The following is a 21,669-nucleotide window of genomic DNA, read 5'->3' on the forward strand; positions in this document are numbered from 1 at the left end:
CGATACAATACCTTTCATAGCTATTAGATACTGCTTGATGCCACCAGGCTCACTGAGAGATAGAAAGGATCGATTCTATATCACTTACCTTATAGAAGCTAGCTTCGACTTAGTGTAAGAGTAGCAGAAGTTCAATCCTATTGCTATCAAATCCTCCGCTATGACATGCCTTCCCCAGTACGTTCACCAAATCCCAGCCTGTTTCGGTGGAGTTTTTCAACTAAGTCGTCCTTCATCGACCCTTGAGCTGTTCCAAAGCACTACGACACTGCTGAACCCCATTCCTATGCTAGACCAAACTCTGTGAGATGTTTTAGTCGCCAATGCTCATGATCGACGTGGATATAACTTACGGGGAAGGCGGCGGTATCCCACCAACACCAAGTACACAGGCTACAGATAAGATATTGTAAACAACAGCCCAACAATGGTTTTGCGTCACAATGCGTCTCATACGCCGTGCCAAGAGTATCATCAACGGAATGCGACTTAGTGGAGAAGTCTCGGATATCATCAGCGTGCCATCAGCACAGTCACTATCAATGGACTGCATCTCTGAGCTTGCGACACAGATACTGAATGACGCTGATGCAAAGCACAGAATGTCGTTGTAGTTATCTCCAACGTAAATAGCCGGTCCGCGTTGAAGAAAGCGGGCTAAGATGCAAGACTTTTCCTCTGGAAGGGCATTGGCAAATATCATGTCCGAATCAATGCCTACTTCGCGAGCAACAGAGGTAGCTGAAGCTGCATTATCGCCCGTGATCATTCCAATAGTTAGACCCAGATCCTTGAGCTGACTTATAACTTTCTGAGCATCGGAACGGACTGTGTCTTCGAGTGCAAAAACGGCAGCCTGCTTTCCATCCAAGGCTAGTACAACAGTCGTTGTAACTCCAGTTCTCATCTTCACGGGAGTTTGACTGAGATCAACGGAAACTCCTGGGCTCTCGATATATGTACGGCTTCCAATTGCCAACTTCCAAGTGGTGGACTCAGACCCGGGCTGAGTGGCTGTCACAACAGCTTGAGCGCCGCGACCAAGTTCGTACTTAATTTCTGATACCAAAATGGTACTTAAATACCCAGGCTTCTCTCCCAGCTTTGAATAACTTTCTTGAAAGAGAGCTCGGGCAACTGGGTGGGTGATCCCAGCTTCAACCTCGTGGACAGCCCTCCACAATATTTCTTGCTTCTCCAGTGTCTCCCACTCCTTAGAGAAGCTCGCATGTATAACCTTCAGGTCTCCATGTGTGAGAGTGCCCGTCTTGTCGAAGAAAATGGTTTGAGCAGACGCGGCGCTTCGTAGTCTTGCATAAGTAGCCAATAACCGGACTCCAAACTTTGATGCTTCCACTGATCAAACTCCTACGTCAGCTGCATTCCTTTCAATTCTCTCGGGGTCACATACCTGTCGCCAGTAATTTACAAGTTGGAATACTCAAACTCAGTGAACACGGGCAAGCGGCTAGTAGCAACGCTGAAGCTCGACCCAGCCCATCTATCCAGCAGGTCTCGTTCGCGAATACAGGATACACGGTCAGTAGCGTTATTGCAAGTAGGATAACAGCACTTGAGAACCATAAAGTAGCACGATGAAGCTGGGGTTCTGAGTTGGCCAGCTCCGCCGTCACGACGGACGTCAGTAGTTCACCCAGGCGAGTAGAACGCCCACAAGCTGTTGCCCTACAGACGAGCGATCCTTGTTGCACCTGACCCCCCGCATATACAGCATCATTATGCTTAACGTTCCTAGGCTCCAAGGAGCCGTTGATCCAAGTCCTCCAAGATAAGCGCTGACGCTGTACTCTCGACCACTCCATCGCAAGGTATGTGCTCTCCCTGGCTTACAATAACGCTGTCGCAAGGAGACAACAAGTCGATAGGAATAGATGTATGTTCATCTGTTTTGTTGCAAACCATAGCCATAGGAGGTACCAGACTTGAGAGCGGTGATGCGAAGATCCGATCTCGCCGGGAGAGGATGGTCTTGAGTAAACGGCCACCAAGAACACTCGTAGACAGAATTGGAATGGCCTCCAGGGACTTTAAATCCATGCGATAAGATCTATTTATGCCAGTCTGTAGAGAATCAGCCACAACTTGTATAAGAGCCAACATAATGCCCAGTGATGCAAGAGTTGCCATATTTGGTCTTTGCCCCTGCCACGCCGAGCGAAGTGCCTCAAAATGAAGTTGGGATCCAGCTAATAGGTTCATTGCAACAGCGATATATGCAATTAAGTTTATGTAACTGTTTTGAGTCGTCCATAGGCCGATGATGCTGCGCGATGCGAAGAAAAGGACTGAAGCCGCAGTCGCCACGAGAAAGTCCCGTTGGCATGAGTTAACATGATGTTGCTGGGAGTTTGTGGGCTCTTGTATCATAGACAATAGACTAGCCCAGCTCTGGGAGTCAGAGGAAGGTAACGAGTGTGCGTCATAGCCTGCAGAGCGAATTGCATCAATGATCTCCCCTTCTGTCACAAGGTGATTGTTGAATTCTACTTGGGCCCGAAGTAGTCCGAGTGAAACAGTGGCCTTCAAGACCCCGGGGATGGTCTGAATGATGTCTTGAACATCGGATACACAGGACGCACAAGTAAGGCCATCTAGAGTCAGAATTCTGACCTGAGCACCTTTGACTGGTTTTGGGCGTTGGGTAGGGGCATGGTCAACGTAACTTTGGCGCGGATAGAGTGCACAAAGTTTCTCATGAATATTGAGAAAGCGGAAGACGATATACGCTCCAACAGCACAACAAGCCATGTCCCCGAAATTGGATGATCGACTAATATGATTTCACGAAACCTCAAAGCCAAACCAATAATAAGGATCAATGCGCGTATAATACACTATTTCGAACCCATTCCCACTTAGTTTAGCCGTGGTTTGATACGGCCCACTAATACGTACTTTGCTTGCATTAGGCTGACAAGGATATTCCTGACAATGATATTTCTGACAACGTCCTTTCTGACACGTATTCTTCTGACTAGATCAAGCCACATCGCGTCACCAGCAGTAAACCGTCGCCGATGGCGCCAGATCTCGTTGCGTAACAGCTAAAGCAAGCCACTTGTCAGTACACAGCCTGCAATCCTAGTGATCATCACTCACCTGTCGAGCAATCCAACTTTGAATATTTTCGCGCAAACTCTTTACTCAATTTCCACTCACAAAAGTCATCGAGCCCCAGAAACTTGGCTATGTCGTTCGCCTGACTCTCCTCCACAGGATTGCCATCTGGACTCGGCGCCACGGCGTTTATTTGACGATCTAGTTCTTGAAAGATGGCTTCTTCAACTACATCGTGCTCAGAAGAGTACCATTCACCGACCTCAGGGCCGATCTGGAATAGCGTCCATGATGGATCGGTGAAATAACTCCTCGGAGTGGCTTTTTGGTGTTGACGGCGGCGCAGGACTTGGTTTTCGAAGATGTCGAGAACATTGACTGCGACGCTGTGGTTAGCAGGTTCTATGACTGAGTGTAGGACAAGGTCTCTGAGAAGCTCGTCAAAGTCGGTGGATTCCGCGTCGAGGACGAGCTGATCTCTGATTTCAGGCCAGTTAAACAAGTCGATTCCCCAGAAATGCGTGGGGTTTTTGGATTGGAGTGGTGTTGGCCGGAATGGGAGCGGAACAGAATTCTTTGAGTCGATTCCGAGACGCCATCTAATGACTCTCTCGATGTATTTGGCCCCATTCTGTTGTTCGCATTAGTTCTGGAGTCATTGGTAGCGATTCAGTACTGGTCTTACCACTCCATAGGCATAAGACTCTAGTCCTACGCAGCGCATAGAGAAGCGCACAGCAGTCTTGACTATCTTGTCGACCATCTCGGCATTGTTACCGGAGTCTTGCAGGTTATCAAGATGACGGCGACACGCGCCGAGAAGTCTAGACCCGAAAATGGACATCGACGTGATGCTTAGCTGATTCGGGACAAACAAAAGCGATCTTGGTGATAGAGACGACATGCCAGGATCTATAAAGGTGTCCCCAGGCTGCATTGTGCTTGAGGTTAATGCATCGTGTTCTTGGCCTGCCATGGATAGATCTAAAAGAAACGACGCGTCCTTGAATATATCCGTCTGGGGGTCGGTTTGCTCCTGGATGTCCTGAAAAGTCTGATCGTTGATCGAAGGATTAGGAGCAGATGGTGTTTCGTGATTGGCTAATTCCGTGCTTGGTGCAGGTTGCTGTGCTTCCGGGTTTTCAGCGTCTCGCCTTCGGAATATAGAGTCGAAAACCTCATCATCTTATGCCCGTGTTAATGATACCCCTGCGAGGGACAGGTACAAAGCGATACTCACCCGCAGCGGCGTTGGCAGCTTGACCGAAACTGAGCAATTTCTTACGCAGCCTCAGCAAGGCATCTTCCAGCTTCCGGTTCTCAGCTATCAACTTAAGATGCGCATCGAGAAGAACAGAGTAACGATCTTGAGGATCTAAGCCGGTGGCTACCCTTTGCAGCAGCTCAATCGTCTCCTCCAGGTTACGGATGTAGGTGATGTTTTTCTCGCGCAGACACTGTTGCGAAATGCGATTCTGGGCTCTCTTACGCTCGGACGGATCAAGGGCGGTGGCGGCCTTTCTTTTGATTGGAGGCATGGCTTGGGGTAGTAGTATGTAGATGGAACCTCGCTGTGAATATCCCCGATACGGTTGTTTCGTGGGCGGAGCTGGTCTTTATCGTCGCATCAAAGACAAGGGTTACGGGCTTTCGGGGCACCAGGATCCCCGAGTTCCCCGGATTCCCCCTCAGTAGCCTCGAACTAACCTCAGATCTTCCCCACAATCACACGATGCTTTTCTCCCTCGGTTATTCTCAGTATTTTTTATCACAAGAATGATAAACTTCGTCACAAGTTAAAATATCTTGTTTTACTCTCCTTGGCCTTAGTAAGCTATGAAGTCGGTTTACTTTAAGTTTAGAATAATGTAACTATTTAGTATCTTCACTATAAGAATAAATAAATACACTTAAATGGCACGATCAAGCAAACGTCTGCAGGACCGCGTCTCTATGCTTCTCAAGATAGTCCGAGAATTTGGTTAGGCGGATCGGGTATTTCTGCAACTCCTTGAAGTCAACCTGATACCCAACTTCGTTTGCCCACAATTCGGCATGAATCTTGGGGTTTCTCGACGCAAGATCTTTCGCTTCTTGCTCACTATAGAACTCGATCCCAATGTCAACTCCGCTAACTCGGCTCAACTCCTGCACAATCTGCGCTGGTGTAAGAGACTCGACGCCTAAGTCTATTTCATGCTTGTTGAACGCCAGAGGTTCAGTAATTGCAGCCGCCGCAAACTTGCCAACGTCGTTAGGATCGACCACCGTCATCGCAGTCTCGGGCTTGTATGCCGACAGGAAAACCCGCCTCTGACCCAATTCGGGAAACATGAAAGATGCCGTCGGCTGGTGATAGTTGTTCATGAGAAAGGCAGGTCGTAGAATCGTCCAGTATTTGATGCCTGATTCTCGCACCATTGACTCTATTTGTGCTTTGTTCAGCCAATACCACGCCATGGGGTAGTCGGGTCCCCAGTTTGGAAACTCTTCATGCTTTCCTGTCATGGTGACACTGGAATAAACCAAGCTAGTGACGGTGCCGGATTCAATAGCAGTCTCGATGATATTCTTTGCGTGAACCACCTCCTGGTTGGTGTCGGGAAACGCCGGCGATACGTTAAGAAACACGGCAGTAGCTCCTTTGATCGCAGCCTTGAGGGAGGATATGTCATCGAAATTGCCAGGGAACAACTGCGCTCCAAGGCGCTGTAGCTCGATGGCGGACTTGGACGATGGGTCTCGAGCAAGTGCGTGAACTTTGACGCCAGCGCTTAGAAGTTCTCGAGCAGTGGCACCGCCCTGAGTGCCAGTTGCGCCAGTGACGAATGCAATAGTCTGAGACATGGTCTTGAAGTGAAAGGTAAACGTATTTGGGGCAGAGGAAGTGGTGAAGCAATGGGTGAGCTAAGTTTCAAGTGATGATTTTGGGATTTTCTCAAGAGGTATTCTAGAAGGAGGGTCGGGATGGTTTAAGTAGTTGGCCTCAACAGACTAATACCACGAATTATGCCTGCCTAACCGAAAGAAGAATACACCTCGATGATGTGGGTATAGGCCGGGGTCTCTGGGGACGATTAGAAAAATCACGGCATCCACGTAATGCTCAAGCCATCTGCACCGTAATGGTCTGAATTGTAGGAAGAAATGCCTATTTTTCTCAACTATCACGTTAGAAGACATGCTGTGGACTTGCGGATACGTTTGAGGCGGACTTGGCTATCCCGTATTTAGTAACCAGCTCGACAGAATTTCGAGGCTAGTCCAGGTTTAGTATAGAGGATTACAAAGCATGGCAGAGTACGGATACAGAGTACGGGCATCGCATAATTACGACGCTACCAAGACAACAACCCGAAATCATGCTGTTTTACGAATGAAAGCGTGAGCAACATGGTCTATTGCGGTAAGCCCAGCAGAGCGTGCTCGGAGTGTCGAATCAAGAGGAGAAAGGTATATCTCAGTCGTCCTATCCTAAGAGATCTTAGCACGTTAACAGATTTGGGGTTAAGTGCGATCTGTCGAGACCAGCATGTCGTCAATGCCGCAGGGCCGGTTCCAGATGTGACGGATACCGAGAGGACAAGTCCGTTACCTTCCGAGATCAAACCGCCGAGACTTTAGACAAAATGTCCTTCTTTTCTAACGCAAATTCACTTCCCATCTCACCCAATGGCAACCAGGATATCTTGGTAAGACCTGAACTATACCAACAGGCTAAGGTCCACCCATCTCAAGATCCGCCCAGCCATTACCCTTGGTGCAGACTTGCGGTTACAACCGAAGACCAAGCCTTGAAATTCTTTTTTCATCATTATGTTGTGCCCGAGTCTGGACGGTCTCCGACTCATCCCGATTGTCACGGCATAATCTACAAACGAGCAACAGGACCCGGGTACATGGCCAACCTCGTCAGTGCTGTAGGACTAGCCGGTCTAGCGTACATGAGGAACGCGCCCACGCTCCTCAATTCAGCCAGTCAGGCGTTTTCTCGCGCACTTCACGGTATATGTGCCGCACTGATGGACCCTAGTGAAGCATCGTCCGACCAGACGTTAGTCGCCGTAATGCTTCTAGCGTTATACGAAGTAAGCCTTCTATCCCTTCCAGGACAGTTTGGACCTACTAAATAACATGCAACAGTCTGTCACTTTCAATTCTAATGGGGACTTGAGTTCATGGAGCAGGCATGTACACGGTGCCTTGGCATTAATACAGCTCCGAGGAGCAGGTCAGCTACGCAACAGAATCGGTCGAAGCATTTTTCTCCACTTACGCACTGAAATCGTGGGAGGCCCTAAGAATTTCCATATCAGTTAACTTTCTGACTGTCAATAGCTTATCGACTGCCTTCAGCGAGGGCAGCGGGTACCATACATCCTGATAAACCTTATGGCCGAGGCTCGAGGTAATGAAACAGCACAGGAAGCGCCTGCTGCTCGGTTAGCAGACATTATTGTCAACGTCTGCGCCGTTGTAGCCTTAGCCAAGGAAGGCATTACGGACGAGATGAATTTGTCTTCGTATGTTTCAGCACTCTTGTCGATTGATACAGATTTCAAGGACTGGGCCCAAAACCTCCCGGTTGAATATGAGTACAAGACTCGAATCCATACAAGCGCTCGGGAAGAAGTAGAAGTTTTTATGGGACAATATCATATATATTCCAGCGTGGAGATCGCCAACACATGGAATTTACAGCGCTGTGCGCGTATTATCCTCCGTCAGGCACTCGTCGAAGCAATATCGACTTGCTTGCCCATCTCGTCTTCTCTGCCGATCCTATCGCCTTTACCTGTATCATACCGCGACCTGCTCCTCACTTCAGGCGCCGTCATAAAGGAGATATCCAGCGATATATGCTACAGCGTCTCATTAATCTTGCATAATATTGACGCGGCAGGCAAATCGAGCGACCTGCGAGCTGCTTATGCTGTGCATTTGTTGTGGCCACTTTATATCGCAGGAACAACACATACTGCTAGCGATCCTTTGCGGGAGTGGATTATATCCACGATGGATATTATTAATAATGCTACTGGGATTCAGAAAGCAAGGCGTATAGCCTTAATTCTACAGCTCCGATGCTCGGATAGACTGACGGCTACGGACACGAATTGAGAAGTCAAGGCAACACGGTGCACCAAGCGATGTCTAAGTTGGGTTATAGAACGGGTTTTGGCAAGAGTGGCATATGAACCCTAGATCCCGGTAGAACGCCTAGGACTTGTAAAAGTCAGGGTCAGGATGAGGTAAAATACCTTTGCCTTGTAACATCAAGAAATAGATTAAGATCCTAATTAAGACCCCGAGATCCCCAGGTTTCCCCTTTGTAGCCGCAAACTGACCCCAGATCTTCTCCATAGCTACACTTCTTCCACCTCGGTTATTTTACATATTTTCGACCTAGAATCGCTCTTCAATATATGGATTGTAACCTATCTACTCATTACTGGTGCTTTACCCACCACTCTACCCACTCTATCCGGGTAGGGTAGAGGACACTACTGCTCTACCTGGGTAGCGTAGGGAAGTGGGTAGAGCTCCCTCTACTCTACAATGCTTAAGTATGATGGCAATGGTGCAGTGTCGTCTCATGCCGAGACTCCTGCATTTGGCTTGGATTGCTTTAATATAGATGCTGAGTGGTAAGTGCTCTTCATCCTATGCCCTATTAACCCCGGCTAGGGCCCCGATGGAAGAGTCGGTAAGCTTCCTAGAGTTTATTCTGCTGGTACCAGTAGGTCTTCTTGATATTTATGAAGGCAACGAGCGCCGCGGCGTCGTACACGCTTCACTCAGTACAAAGATATCCCTATTGCCTTTACCACTGACGCAACAGCAAAGCTCTCGCTGTTCTGATGGATTGCATCAAGCGACGAGAAAACACTCTCACTGGGTGTCTAACAAGTAGGTGAGTGATATGCCAGGAGCATTTGTTACATGCAGGATCAAATCAAGGAGGATCAACAAAGCAGTCTTATTTTGAAACGCCGATCATTACAGCATGGGTGGTAACTCTTGCCTCACCACCAGGATCGCGGAGGCGAAGTGGACTCATGGCCGATGAGCGGATTAGGTGCCCAGGACTCATCACCAAAGCGTAGAAACTTGTTCTGAATGAGTGGCAACGGCCATTAGTCTAGCTACTCCTCTCCACATTTGCGTGACGACATTGGGAAAACCCAGCAGGAAAACCAATGCCGAGAGGGTGACAAGAACACAGATTCGCCGACTATTCCAGCAAGAACCAAAAGCAACCAAAAGATTTAAACATCAGGTTACTCCGACAGTTATCCTCGAACATCTAAGGAGCGTGAGAGCAGCTGAAAAGCTAAGAACCACTATTCTGAATCATCTTCCAAGGGGTGAAAGGAATCTCCCCAACTGCTGTGATGTCAAACTCGCGATAAACATGAAACTGCATCCCAACAAACGGATCGCCCCGTGACCTGTTTGGGCCTCGAAAGAGCGGGAAGTCCTATCAGGGAAGTCTCCTAGCTGCGGGAATCAGTTCCTTCAAGTTCGGCCGTTTCCCGATTCGTTGCGAAACTGGTGCCCCTGGACCAGGTTGCTGCGGCGAGCCCGTGTTCCGCAACAGCCTTCGAAACTCTGGGGAAGTAAGAAGTTGTCTGCCATCCCTTCTCCTAATGCCTTGGACACACAACACTGCGCCCGTAACCATTGGAGAAGCACTCGATGTACCGCTAAAGATGTCTGTGTACCATAGATCTTGACTCACGCCGCCTTGCAAGTCACCGTATCCGGTACTAGTGACTTCCCTGCCCCAGCCTTGACAATCTACCCGAGAACCGTAGTTGGAAAAGTCAAGACGGGAGCGGTCAGGGCCATAGTCCCGTCCATGAACTCCTGCCGGAGGACACCCGGCGCCAACAAGGATTGCACCCGAGGAAGGATTTTGCGGATTGAAAGGGTTTCGCCACCAAGTGGGAAAGCCCGTGGGTCGCCTATTGTAGATTGGGTCATCCAAGTTTTCTGACCCATTGCCCGCGGCTTCAACCACGACAATGCCCTTGTTGACCGCATAGCGGATTGCGGCGAATTCGGCTGGCCACCATTCAACCGCAATGAAGCCCTTCTGGCCTTGGGGCGGGCTTGGCGTCTTTGGACCCGGTCTGTGGACCTCGAGGAGTATAACGTCCCCTCTCCGTAGCTTATCAGCGGCGGCTTTGATGGCAACAGCGATTGATTGACCGACGAAGGACGAGCCATAGAAGACGGAATCTGGTGCAATACCGAGAATTCCAATGTTATTGACATCCCCACTGACAATTCCAGATACGGCCGTGCCGTGATTAACGTAGTGAAGGTCGGTGGCATTTGTGCCAGCGACAACGCCACCTTGGAGCATCCTCAGATCTTCATGTGTAAACCGCCATCCCCATTCGCAGTCAACAATTTTCATGCCTGCGCCTTTGCCTCCAGGGACTGTGTGCGCATACTTCGCATCAATTCCTGCTGGCGCCGGCCCGAGATAGACTTGATGCGCTTCAAAATTGGGCGTTAAAGGAGGCACGTCCATATCGTGGGGCGAAACGACGGGCTGTACAAGCAGTGGTAGAGACGCGGGCGGTGCAATATATGCTGCCTCGATCAGATTCTGCTCGTTGAGCTCTGCCGCAAGACTCTCTAAATTCTCGACAGGGCCATCGACATAATAGAAACTAGCCATATCAGGCAAATTCCCACCCGCAGATTCACCAGATGGCTCTTCCCCGGGCAGTCCTCCTGTGGGCGCCGATTGTTCTCCCTCTTCAGCAGAAGCTTTGAGAACTTCCTCTTGATCGCGACGGAGACGATTCTCGTCCTGGCCGAAGAGGAGTTTCAGCGATGCATGGTGGCGGTCGAGTACGGCCTGTACCGGAGCGACATTTTCGCTCACAGTCTCCAAGCCACGACCATTGACTTTGACCAGCGATGCGGTCTTGAACATGACCACGAGTTGAGACTCGGTTTCCTGAGGGGTGACCTCCTCTACCAAGTCGGACGCCATTTTGCCTGAGGATCTGAGAATTCAAGAAGGGGAGTTGGGAGAAATCAATAAAGCCTCTGAAGTATTTGGAGTGTTAGGAGTTGAGGCGGGAGATATTTGTTGCTTTGATGGATGAACGAATTGTTCTCATCTATGGCCTCAATTACTCTCATTATACTACCAGACCATATTTATAGCCATAGTTTTACATTCTTTTAGCAGCTCACATCCAAATATAGAATAATCCGAATGCATGCATTTGCATAAAGGACACGACCATTATACGAACTCGGTCTTCTAATCGAGTGTTTGCAGCAGTTCTAAGATACCATCTACTAGGTAGAAATAGCTTTTTGCGACAACATAGGGGCTAAGCTTCTGTGGCTTGTCATTCTAATGTCATCCTGACGGGCGTACGAAGTTTCCAGGCACTATATCAAGCCAGGGATCGGATACGGTCGAAGCCCCGCAGAGAACAATCCACCTGACGGAGTAACATAGTGACTCTAGATCTAGTCATAGACGTTTTCACTAGCTTCGGGACTTTCCGACGTAAGACGCAGTAGGAGCGAGCAATGGAGCATTAAGAAGATACCGGCAGATCCTGCAAGCCAATCATCCAATCATGTTTACCATGACTTATTTTTGTCTCAGCCACAACACAAACTATCGACTTTTCATCTGATCGCGACAACCTAAAAAGATCTGCCGAAGGTCGACAGTTGGCTGGAAAATCCTGGCTTGGCAGGGCTAGGTGGCCGTGCCTCGCCACCGCTACGAAGTTACAAGGCGGTTGCTGCTCTCTCGGAGACAGAGCATACGAGATTCCAAGCAGCCCTCTTTCCAGGCCTAGGCCAGGGGACCAATCAATGTGTTATTTGTGGCTTGAGCCTATAGAAAAAATGCAGGGAAGCCCATGGTTGTGAATTGTGATGAAACTATGACAGTGGTGTTTCTGGTGTAGGCCAACGGCTATGCGCCCAACACTGCTTCACATACAAACAACTTTCGGTAATGTCTAAACAAAATAAGCCGATCCAGTCTCTAACAATACGGTGGATGCAGTCCACGTTTCCAAGCCTAGAAGCATATTCTATCATGAGCCGCCTTCCACGAGCATATGGCAAATCTCATTACAATTAACGGCCCGGACACAATTCACAATCAGTCAACGGAGGCCCGTAATGGTGAGGTCAGGCAAAGTAGCGATAGCTTTTAGCCACTTCCAGTTGTTGAAGTGTGGCTTGTGGCATGTGGCCGGCCCGAGCTCTGCAGATATGGCCAAGCGAGAAGGATGGCGCAACGACCGGCTATAAGATAGGAGCAGGAAACCAAGCAATTCCTATGGTTCCGATGGCGATGCCTCCGTCAGCTCACCATGCTCAGAGACAAGCAGCTGCTATAGACTATGATAGCGATTCTGAGACAGACAGTGATGAGGAATCTGAAGGGGAAGAGTGGACCTATGGGGAAAGAAGATTCTGCGACGACTGGTGGAACTCCAGGCGATATGCATAAGTTTCGCGAGTACATGATGTGGAAAAGGATAAAGTCTATGTATCTGCAAAACAGCGATAACTATATCGATCAATTAGAATGCGACTAGTAAGTGGGGATTGTACTGACCCGGATACAAGTGACACACCTGAAACTAATGCATGCACGACTGTTTCGGGCAACATGCGGCTCCGAAACTGCTCCCTCTTGGCGAAATGACCGACGAGTCAGCACCAGAACCGTTTCGTTTCACCAGCCTCATTCTATACGATAAGGCCGTGCTAGTCAGCATTGGATCTATTAGCCTATTATGCGCTCGGGAGCTATTATTCAATCGCTGCCAACCGCGGCCTGTGAATTGAGCTTCGCGGCGGACCTCGAGTCAGCCCTAGTCTAGTTTCCTTTCTGAGGCCGCGACACGTGTTGCATGATCTTCATCCTGGCACGTGCACGCAATGTTGCCGAGGATAACTATTGGCTCTGGCGTTGGGAGACCACTTATTCTATATAACTAAAGGCCCCATTTACTATTTAGGTCATATGTGCGAAGGTCCCTGGGGATGGGACCTGGGGAGGCGACCTGGGGAGGGGATTATAAATATACCTCACTGACTACGGATAGATTACCTCGGAACTTGCTCTTTATTATCTAGTATTCATTAACTTCACTTCTTCCAAGACGCGAAAATGGCTGACGTAAAGATCGAGTTCGAGGTATGTATGCTTGCATCATGTCTTGGATAACCTCCTCTAACACCAACAGACTTTCCAAAATGTCATCAACAACGAATTGACTCCCACAGCCGAGACCCGCCGTGCAATCTGTTCAAGCACAGAAGAGCCTCTCTGGGAATCGCCCGTCTCAACCCAGGGAGATGTCGACCGTGCTGTGAGCGCTGCCAAGGCCGCCTATCCTGCCTGGCGTAAGCTGTCGCAGGATGAGCGTGCTGCTTATCTTAACAAGTTTGCCGATGCTGTTGAGGCGCATCAGAAGGAGTTCACCGAGCTCCTCTGCCGTGAGGCGGGAAAGCCACCTCAGGCTGCTGGGGTTGAGATGTTTTTTGTGATGCAGAATCTTAGAACGGTTCCTACCATGAGGCTGAAGGAGGAGAAGCCTGAGGATAACGATGACCGAACTGCTATTGTGCGATATGTCCCTCTTGGCGTCGGTGTCGGTATCGTTCCATGGAACTTCCCTATGGTTCTCGGCATTGGCAAGGCTATCCCTGCTATGATGGCCGGTAACACATTCATCTGGAAGCCCTCCCCATACTCGCCCTATACAGCACTGAAGCTTGCTGAGATTGGAGCCAAGGTGCTCCCTCCAGGTGTTTTCCAGGCTCTCAGTGGCGGCGATGATCTGGGACCTATGCTGACTGCCCATCCTCACGTGGCCAAGGTTAGCTTCACTGGCTCTACTGAGGTTGGCAAGAAGATCATGGCTTCTTGCGCTGCTACTTTAAAGCGTGTCACGCTGGAGCTTGGCGGTAACGATGCTGCTATTGTCTTGGAAGATGTTGATATTCCCACAGTGGCTGCTAAGGTATGATTGGTTTTTTTTTTCATGAGATTGCTATTATTGCTGACATATTCGTGTTTTAGGTTGCAACGTATGCCTACCTCCACACAGGACAGATCTGCATGGCAATCAAGCGTATCTATGTGCATGAGAGCATCTACGACGAGTTCCTTGCCGCCGTCACTGGCTTCCTGGATGCCGTCAAGACTGGCGACTACACCGACGCCGAGGCATTCTTCGGACCTATCCAAAACAAGATGCAGTTCGAGAAACTGCAGAAGCTGTACGAGGAAGTCGACAAGCAAGGATGGAAGCGTGCCTACGGCAGTGCACCCGAAAAGCGAGAGAAGGGTTACTTCATCCACCCCGTCCTCATCGACAACCCACCCGAGGACTCTCACATCGTCCAGACCGAGCCTTTCGGACCTATTGTTCCTATTATGAAGTGGTCGTCTGAGGAGGAGGTTATCAGGCGTGCTAACGGCACAGATCTGGGTCTTGGTGCTTCTGTTTGGGGCAAGGATGTTGCTCGCGCTCAGCGAATTGCTGAGGAGCTGGAGGCTGGAAGCATCTGGGTCAATACACATTTCGAACTTGGAGCTAATGTGCCTTTTGGTGGACATAAGCAGAGTGGTCTTGGAATGGACTGGGGTGAGGTTGGACTTAAGGGTTGGTGTAATCCTCAGGCTTACTGGGTGAAGCACTCTTGAGCGTAAAGATAAATATCATGAGTTGAGTTATACCTAGCTAAGAAGTTATATGAGTTGAAATATCCCCATTTATTCCAACATTCGAATCGACTGGTGGGTGTTTCTAAGAAGATATGTTCTAAGTAGCAATGCCTGCTTTTGTCTTGTGAAGGTGTGGTGAGGCCAGGGTCAATTGAGAGGTTTAATCAGAATCACGTGCTAGGACTCTGGAATTATTGCTGGCGAATGACAGTCTCCTACTTCTGAATGAATGCACCTAAGGATAACATCTGAGTATTGACATTGAAGTTACAAATTGGCAACCCAAACTAAATCCTTTAATCTAGTCAAGTTGCTACCCAGGGTAGCAACTGAGCCCAGGAGGCGCCGACTAAATCAGCCTCGTAGGGCTGACTTCACTGGTGGGGTTAGGCAACCTCGAACATGGAAATAATCTTCAACAAACCACGCATTTCGTGACAACCTCGATTGTATCCATGCAGGCCTCTGTATTCAACCTGTCCCTCTCTTCCAAACACAACCATGCCTAGCTCAAAGAAATCAAGTCGAGGAACCTCCGTAGCGAGCGATTTCAGCCAAGCCCTCCAAGAAACCCCCGCATTTGAACCAATGCGATACACTGCAAACTACATAAGGATGGCACAGGTAACTCTATCTTTGTCCAAGAACAAAAAGCATCTTCTCACATTTTATCAGCTCGAACTCAGTGCCTCTGAGTTTCAGGATCTCATGGCTGGGCTTAAAGAGGCAGGGAGACTCCTGCCTGAGAATTTTGATCCAGACAAGGAACCGTGGCCACCGGAGGCAGAAGAGGTGAATCAAAGGGTGGAGGAAATGTTGAAAATTTATGATAATCTTGCTGGGTGCTTCAAACAGTTTGTGCAAAGTGCACAGGCTGCGGGTGCGGGTATGGGTGTCAAGCGCCAGCAGTAATGGTGTAGGAAATATGGCTAGGTTACTGGCGTTGATAAATGAAGATAGTTGTTAGGTTTTCTTGAAATTATGTTATTAAATATCTGATTTGAGCCACAGAGTTGCAACAACTCGTTACTAATAACAGACCCTAGAACTTTCGTCTGGACTCTTATAACGCCCTCTCTGTTTTCTCTTCTCTAGAAAACTGACAAAGCCAATGGGAATGAAGTCTTGCATCTCCGGCAAGATTACGCATCCTGCAAAGATTTTCCTCATTGCTACGTTCCAACGACTGAATGTTGTATGAATACCATGACCGCAACGGTCCCGTTAGTGGAGAGCTGCAACACTTCTTTTAGTGGATCAATTATCAGAACGAATCCAAGAGATAAATTGGTCAATATTATCGAGTAAATTAATTACTGAACACTATCTTACTGAAAAGGCTCCGGTGCGTGTCCCCTTGACCTCTTCAACTTCTCAAGAGAGCTGGAGCCTGGAGGTCAGTCATTGGCGGAATTGTGGCTTACCCCTGCACCGCCACATTAACCACCGACGTCAAGGCACCAGCCTCATCCAAGCTCTCACCTCCAAACTGTCCTCAAGACCGCCTCTCCCAAAAACACCCTACAACCACCTCACCCTCAACCCCCCTTCCCTCCGCAACACCATCACAATGTCAAACTACTACTCATCGCAACAACCACAATACCCCGCCGCCGGCGGCCCCAACGCCGCGCAGAACCTGCAATTCTTCCCCTCCCAGTACACGAACCCGGGATCGTCAACACCTCAGCAAGCAGCAGCCGCTGGCTACGGATACGGCAACCAGGGCGGCTATGGCGTCGGAGCTCCAGCGCAGAACTTTGCGGCTCCCGCGTTTGGTGCGCAGGGTGTCAGTGGGAGGATGGGTGAGCAGGGCGGGTTGAGGATTGGTTGGGTTGCGGCTTTCTCGTCGGAAGGGTATGATGGTGAGCCGCCTTTGCTGGAGGAGCTGGGCGTTAACTTTGGACATATTCAAGCAAAGGTTTGTTTTTACCTCGATTGATTGGGTGGTGACGCTGACTCGTTCTAGACGCTCGCTGTGTTGAACCCCTTCCGACGTATCGACTCGCACATCATGGACGACTCCGACCTCGCGGGCCCCCTCATCTTCTTCCTCCTCTTCGGCTTCATCCTCCTCTTCTCAGGCCAAGTCCACTTCGGCTACATCTACGGCCTCGCTGCCCTCGGCTCCATATCCCTCCACCTCATCCTCTCCCTCATGTCGCCCTCCGACGCCAGCGAACCCCAAGTCAACAGCTACCCCCAATACAGCAGCGATCCATCCGCGCCTCAGCAACAGCACGACGGTCAGCAGGGCGGCCACTTCTCCGCGACGCTGACGTACCCCCGCAGCGCGAGCGTGCTGGGATATTGCCTGCTACCGCTCGTCGCGACGAGCTTGTTCGGCATCGTGATGAGGATGGATACACCTGTTGGCATTGTCGCGACCACGGCAGCTATTCTCTGGTGTACTTATAGCGCGAGCGGGATGTTCTGCGCGGTGGGTCAGATGAAGCGCATGCGAGGACTGGTTGCGTATCCCCTTGCGCTGTTCTATGTTGGATTCGGCATCATGGGTATTTTCAGCAGCCGGGGAAGTGGAACGTTTTCCAATGCTGCTGCTAAGCTCAACGCATAAAGCAAGTAACGACACGTTGCAGAAATGGTTCTGACACGATGGGAGTTTTCTGCGCGCGGAAACTCGACGCTGTACATGATAACGCCCTCGCGGCGAAGATATGATGGAGGGATGGTAGGCGTTCAGATGGGGAGACGCAAGTTACACAAACTGGGACATGCTCCCTTGTACTAGAATAATTATTTTTGTATGTCACGATTAAAAAGAAGCAGGGACAGAAGGTTCAGGTTAGCGTTGAGACTCTTAAAAAAGCAACTTTCAGATATGCAAAGACATCGTGACCATCTATATACCACAAACCAGCATGCAAAGGCATCAAAATAGAATGCATCCTCCTTGATCATGAAAAACGTTGTTTTTTTAAACCGCACTCAGAATCCGCCCATCCGATTCATCATGCATCCGCCGACGTTAAAGTACAAATATTGGAAAGCTGCCCTCAGCAACGTAATTAAGAATAGGGCTGATATGGAAAATCCCAGATTCCTCCGTCAATTCATTCCTCGTGTCAAGGTCTAAGCGCCGTTGGTCTTGACGCCGTTTGTGGGAGCATCATCAGCGATGCCGAAGAGCACAGAGTATTGACCGCCTGCGCCTGCACCGATGATCTTCTTGCCGCGGATGGCGGTATTGTCGATCAGAGTGGGAGTGTGGATGTCGTCGATTGTGCCTTGGCCGGTTTGGTAATTGCTGGAGAAGCCCCATGAGTAGACCTTGCCGTCGGAGGCGATGGCGAAGTTGTTGTCGGTGCCGGCGGCGACGGCGACGATGTCCTTGGCGTCTGTAAATGTTGGTTAGCGGGTGGATCAGAGTGAGGGGTTATGAGTGTGACTTACCAGGCTGGATAGTAGGCTTGAAGAGAATACGAGCGTTGCCTCGCTCGTCGTAGATGGTGTTGTCCTCAGACAACTTGTCGAACTCGAAGCCGACTTGGTAACCATCGACACGACCCCAGGTCAGGAGATCACCCTTGTCGGAGCAAGCAAGGGAGTGGTGCTCGCCACCATCAATCTCAGTAATGTTGTAATCATCGAGGTATGTAAGCTTAGCAGGTCGAAGGATAACAGCATCATCCTCGCCAGCATTCGACTCAACACCAATCTCGCCAAAGTTGTTAAGACCCCAGCCATAAACCTGACCGCTCTTGTCGATGGCAAAGCTGTGATAAGAACCGCAAGCAATCTTGGCAATCTTGCCTCGAGGCAGACCAACACCCTGGGGAATGAGGGAGGACATCTTGTTGCGCTCGATGATACGGCGGCCGAGCTGGTTCTGTTGACCGCAGCCCCAAGCAACGACGTTGCCCTTGTGGTCGAGAGCGAGAATGTGGTTGGAACCGGCAGCGAGGGCCTTGATGTTCTTGAGGTCGCGGATCATGAGGGGAGTGGACTGGACCTTGATGGTCTCTGAGAAGCCGAGGATGCCGTCGCTGGATCGGAAGGTTCCCCAGCCGTAGACTCGACCATCTTCTGTGAGGGCGAAACTGGCGCTGTCACTCGCGACAACCTGGACAAACTTGGTGCCGGGAGCGAAATGCTCGTCGGAAACAGCTGTCGGTGTGCTTTCCATGGGGTTAATACCAGTATCGTCCTCATCCTCCGAGTCAGAGTCTTCTGACTTGTCCATGTCGCGAAGACCTCCATCCCAGTTTGTATCTCTACCAAGCGCGCCTTGATCGTTGACACCCCATGTCAAGATCTTGTTATCGTGCGTCAACGCGACAGCGTGCATGCCACCGCAAGAAATCTGGACAACGCCGACGTTGGCGGCAGAGAGGTTATCGTTGAGTCGGGGACGCTTGACGTCGATTGGCTTCTTGTTGTTGACGCGCTTGCTTCCAAGACCAAGCTCGCCGGATGAACCCTCGCCAAAGACGTAGACATCGAGGATCTGAGTGGGCGCGTCGTTGAGCTTCTTTCCGATCGCAGGAAACTCGGACTTCTTCTTGGGCTCGGCCTTTGTTCCAGCAGGACGACCGGGTTTCTTAACAGCAGGCTTCTCCTCCGCCTCTTCGGTCTTTGCTCGTGTCGTTGTCTTGGCCTTTGTAGCAGCGGCTTTGGTCTTTGGGGCGGGCTTGACAGCGGGCTTTACGACGCGTTCTGTGGTCTTGGACTTCTTTGTCTTGCGATCTTCCTCCTGCTCTGGCTCAGACTCTTCCTCGGGAGCCTTGCGCTTCTTCGTGGCGCCATTCGTGGCAGCAGGCTCAGCCTTCTTGGCAGCAGCTTTTGTAGTCTTGGTCTCCTTCTTAGCAGCGGCAGCTGTGGTGGCCTTCTTGGGCGCTGCGGCCTTGGTGGCAGCAGCTGCTTTGGCTCGTGGCGCCATCGCGTAGGATTTGTGACCTGATGATTTGTTGTGTGTGTGTGTGTATGTGTGACGCGCGACAGTTGCTTTTTGCTCAAATAAGAAGCTTGATTGACGAGATCAAAAAGTGCAAAACTTGATGAAGTGATGGTATTGATGATAAGATCAAGCTTGGGAAGAGCGCGACAATAAAGAAAGTGGGTGGATTTTCTACCCTTTGATGAACAATAGGGAAAAAAAAGCTGATCTGACCGCGCTGGGGCAGTGATCATTTGCGGGCTGAACAGGGGGTGAAGCCTGGATTGGGTGTCACCGCCCGGAAGCTGTCAGCCAGTTCCAATTGCGCTAGTGGTTTTTCTGCCGGACAAATTTCCCAGTTACGAGCCAGAGGAGCAGAGCTTTCAAAGGCGGTGAATCGAGAGCTTTGCAATTGTTCATCTCATCTGCCGATACGCGATTCACCGCTGGCATATTGATGAAATGAACGTTCCATCGTTTGAGCACAGACGCTGCAATGACAGTTCAATTATACGTCCCAACCTTATTGTCGTCTGATGTTGGAAATGGCACAATTGACATCTGACAAAGAACCTTGGTTTGGACTGCGCGTTCTCAGAATGAACAATTGAGCATCCTCTCGACGCGTTTGCTTAGCGGCCAATACATCCCGTTTCGTCTGGCTCGCGAACATATTGTAGTACAGACCCTCAGAAGTTCCGTTTGTATCACACAATTACACGTCTCTCTTCGTAGGTTGAATATCATGAATATTGTTCATCTCTGTATCCGTATCTCAGGTATCTATCGCCTCGCCACCGAACCAGTACCGTAACCGTTCCCCAACGCCATTCAAATGCAGTATTTTCTTTTCTACCCCATTAAGCCGTATTCATCGTCGCCGTTGTAGCAAATTTATTTCTTGGTAGTAAAGTCGATCTCGTTGGCAGGGTTAAAGCCACCATCAGCAGCCTTCTCGCAAGTGCAGCCACCTAAAACCCCACAATTAGCAACAGTCGTCACAGAAACACAAACGCCACATACCAGCAGGACGAGATCCGCAAGCGCAAGTTGAACCAGTTGGTGTAACGTTCTCGGTAGCGGCGCGGTCGCATGTGCATTCACCGGCGGGACGAGCGCGGCATGAGCATCGAGGACCGTTGACGGTGTTTTCGGAGGCGGCTTTGGAGCATGTGCATTGGAGAGCGGACTTTTGACCGCATGAGCATGTGGCCTTTTGAGCTGTGATGATTGTTAGAAGGGTTGTGAATGGGGAGGAGGGGATGATGTCACGTACCACAGGCGCACTCGACGTTGTCGCCAGAGCGGCAGCAGGTAGCGGGAGTGTTGACGACCATTTTGACGGTTTGAAGTGGTGTTGAGTTATTGGGGAGAGTGGTAGAAGGTGTGTTTATGTGGGAAAAAAAGTGATTGGATTGTGAATGCTTGTTTGAGATTCTGGATCTTGCAAGCGGCTCTTGGTCTTATTTGTACTTGATGGCTTTCAAAGAACTTGACCCACTTCAACTAAAGCTTCACAGCTGCGGACCTGAGAGCTGGTAATCGCATTCACTATGATTGGTTGACAGCAGCTGACTCAGAAGAAAGGACCAATGAGCGATTGCTTATTCTTTTTTTGCTTAATTATCGCCTCCCAGAACATGCCATGCTGATACAGACCATGTCATGCGTCTGTCAGCTAACGAGCCAGACCGACTAAACGAGCCTCAGCATTTTCGCTATGTCCGTCATTGGTTCTTCACCTTGGTCTTGTATTGTCAGCAATGACACCGTACTCAGTAATATTTCTCAATTACAGAACTATCTCTCGCCGAATGCAATTACCGATCCTAAGATAACCTCTTAACAATGAATAATTACTGAGCTACTACCATTTATCAACTCAATGAATATTTATAAAACACTACCTATGACTGAAACTTCTATCAGCCATGACCGTTCACCGATCAAGGCC

The 21,669-nt window shown here is 49.8% G+C and overlaps 10 protein-coding genes across 11 annotated transcripts; 4 read left to right on the forward strand and 6 right to left on the reverse strand.

Moving 5' to 3' along the window:
• Positions 1–216: 216 nt before the first annotated feature.
• FOIG_01810 (uncharacterized protein) lies at positions 217–2,148 on the reverse strand (the record flags this gene model as incomplete). The annotated part of the gene is made up of 4 exons (XM_031198798.1): positions 217–301; positions 354–1,356; positions 1,412–1,796; positions 1,852–2,148. The coding sequence occupies 4 exons, from the start codon at positions 2,146–2,148 to the stop codon at positions 217–219; spliced, it is 1,770 nt and encodes a 589-aa protein (XP_031070835.1).
• A 964-nt stretch (positions 2,149–3,112) lies between these two features.
• Positions 3,113–4,616, reverse strand: FOIG_01811 (uncharacterized protein; the record flags this gene model as incomplete). Its single annotated transcript, XM_031198799.1, has 3 exons — positions 3,113–3,709; positions 3,764–4,263; positions 4,319–4,616. The coding sequence occupies 3 exons, from the start codon at positions 4,614–4,616 to the stop codon at positions 3,113–3,115; spliced, it is 1,395 nt and encodes a 464-aa protein (XP_031070836.1).
• A 385-nt stretch (positions 4,617–5,001) lies between these two features.
• FOIG_01812 (uncharacterized protein) lies at positions 5,002–5,925 on the reverse strand (the record flags this gene model as incomplete). Its single annotated transcript, XM_031198800.1, has 1 exon — positions 5,002–5,925. One exon carries the CDS (start codon positions 5,923–5,925, stop codon positions 5,002–5,004), a length of 924 nt encoding a protein of 307 aa, XP_031070837.1.
• Positions 5,926–6,370: 445 nt separating this feature from the next.
• FOIG_01813 (uncharacterized protein) lies at positions 6,371–8,199 on the forward strand (the record flags this gene model as incomplete). The annotated part of the gene is made up of 4 exons (XM_031198801.1): positions 6,371–6,462; positions 6,578–7,166; positions 7,222–7,365; positions 7,417–8,199. 4 exons carry the CDS (start codon positions 6,371–6,373, stop codon positions 8,197–8,199), a joined length of 1,608 nt encoding a protein of 535 aa, XP_031070838.1.
• Positions 8,200–9,562: 1,363 nt separating this feature from the next.
• FOIG_01814 (uncharacterized protein) lies at positions 9,563–11,092 on the reverse strand (the record flags this gene model as incomplete). The annotated part of the gene is made up of 1 exon (XM_031198802.1): positions 9,563–11,092. One exon carries the CDS (start codon positions 11,090–11,092, stop codon positions 9,563–9,565), a length of 1,530 nt encoding a protein of 509 aa, XP_031070839.1.
• Positions 11,093–13,255: 2,163 nt separating this feature from the next.
• Positions 13,256–14,864, forward strand: FOIG_01815 (NAD-dependent aldehyde dehydrogenase; the record flags this gene model as incomplete). The annotated part of the gene is made up of 3 exons (XM_031198803.1): positions 13,256–13,282; positions 13,332–14,111; positions 14,171–14,864. The coding sequence occupies 3 exons, from the start codon at positions 13,256–13,258 to the stop codon at positions 14,795–14,797; spliced, it is 1,434 nt and encodes a 477-aa protein (XP_031070840.1). The 3' UTR covers positions 14,798–14,864.
• Positions 14,865–15,155: 291 nt separating this feature from the next.
• FOIG_01816 (uncharacterized protein) lies at positions 15,156–15,874 on the forward strand. Its single transcript, XM_031198804.1, has 2 exons — positions 15,156–15,442; positions 15,494–15,874. Exons 1-2 carry the CDS (start codon positions 15,320–15,322, stop codon positions 15,728–15,730), a joined length of 360 nt encoding a protein of 119 aa, XP_031070841.1. The 5' UTR covers positions 15,156–15,319; the 3' UTR covers positions 15,731–15,874.
• Positions 15,875–16,315: 441 nt separating this feature from the next.
• FOIG_01817 (uncharacterized protein) lies at positions 16,316–17,966 on the forward strand. The gene is made up of 2 exons (XM_031198805.1): positions 16,316–16,739; positions 16,788–17,966. Exons 1-2 carry the CDS (start codon positions 16,389–16,391, stop codon positions 17,394–17,396), a joined length of 960 nt encoding a protein of 319 aa, XP_031070842.1. The 5' UTR covers positions 16,316–16,388; the 3' UTR covers positions 17,397–17,966.
• On the reverse strand, positions 17,196–20,192 carry FOIG_01818 (uncharacterized protein). The gene is made up of 2 exons (XM_031198806.1): positions 18,233–20,192; positions 17,196–18,177 (listed from the first exon to the last, which is right to left on the reverse strand). Exons 1-2 carry the CDS (start codon positions 19,716–19,718, stop codon positions 17,912–17,914), a joined length of 1,752 nt encoding a protein of 583 aa, XP_031070843.1. The 5' UTR covers positions 19,719–20,192; the 3' UTR covers positions 17,196–17,911.
• Positions 20,193–20,234: 42 nt separating this feature from the next.
• Positions 20,235–21,228, reverse strand: FOIG_01819 (uncharacterized protein). 2 transcript variants are annotated; one of them, XM_031198807.1, is made up of 3 exons: positions 20,992–21,228; positions 20,739–20,936; positions 20,235–20,686 (listed from the first exon to the last, which is right to left on the reverse strand). In XM_031198807.1, exons 1-3 carry the CDS (start codon positions 21,050–21,052, stop codon positions 20,610–20,612), a joined length of 336 nt encoding a protein of 111 aa, XP_031070844.1. In that variant the 5' UTR covers positions 21,053–21,228; the 3' UTR covers positions 20,235–20,609. The 2 variants fall into 2 exon arrangements, with proteins under 2 accessions (XP_031070844.1, XP_031070845.1); XM_031198808.1 differs by having other exon boundaries at positions 20,252–20,936; positions 20,992–21,176.
• Positions 21,229–21,669: the final 441 nt, after the last annotated feature.

The sequence above is a fragment of the Fusarium odoratissimum genome (genome assembly GCF_000260195.1).
Source record: "Fusarium odoratissimum NRRL 54006 unplaced genomic scaffold supercont1.2, whole genome shotgun sequence".
In the NCBI taxonomy this organism is placed as follows: Eukaryota; Fungi; Ascomycota; class Sordariomycetes; order Hypocreales; family Nectriaceae; genus Fusarium; species Fusarium odoratissimum.

Coding starts and splice junctions, on each gene's coding strand:
- FOIG_01816 (XM_031198804.1), top strand. CDS start 15,320: ATGCCTAGCTCAAAGAAATCAAGTCGAGGAACCTCCGTAGCGAGCGAT. Junction 15,443..15,493: donor ACTACATAAGGATGGCACAG/GTAACTCTATCT, acceptor ACATTTTATCAG/CTCGAACTCAGTGCCTCTGA.
- FOIG_01817 (XM_031198805.1), top strand. CDS start 16,389: ATGTCAAACTACTACTCATCGCAACAACCACAATACCCCGCCGCCGGC. Junction 16,740..16,787: donor TTGGACATATTCAAGCAAAG/GTTTGTTTTTAC, acceptor GACTCGTTCTAG/ACGCTCGCTGTGTTGAACCC.
- FOIG_01818 (XM_031198806.1), bottom strand. CDS start 19,718: ATGGCGCCACGAGCCAAAGCAGCTGCTGCCACCAAGGCCGCAGCGCCC. Junction 18,178..18,232: donor CAAGCCTACTATCCAGCCTG/GTAAGTCACACT, acceptor CAACATTTACAG/ACGCCAAGGACATCGTCGCC.
- FOIG_01819 (XM_031198807.1), bottom strand. CDS start 21,052: ATGGTCGTCAACACTCCCGCTACCTGCTGCCGCTCTGGCGACAACGTC. Junction 20,937..20,991: donor CAACGTCGAGTGCGCCTGTG/GTACGTGACATC, acceptor CAATCATCACAG/CTCAAAAGGCCACATGCTCA. Junction 20,687..20,738: donor TTGCGGATCTCGTCCTGCTG/GTATGTGGCGTT, acceptor GTGGGGTTTTAG/GTGGCTGCACTTGCGAGAAG.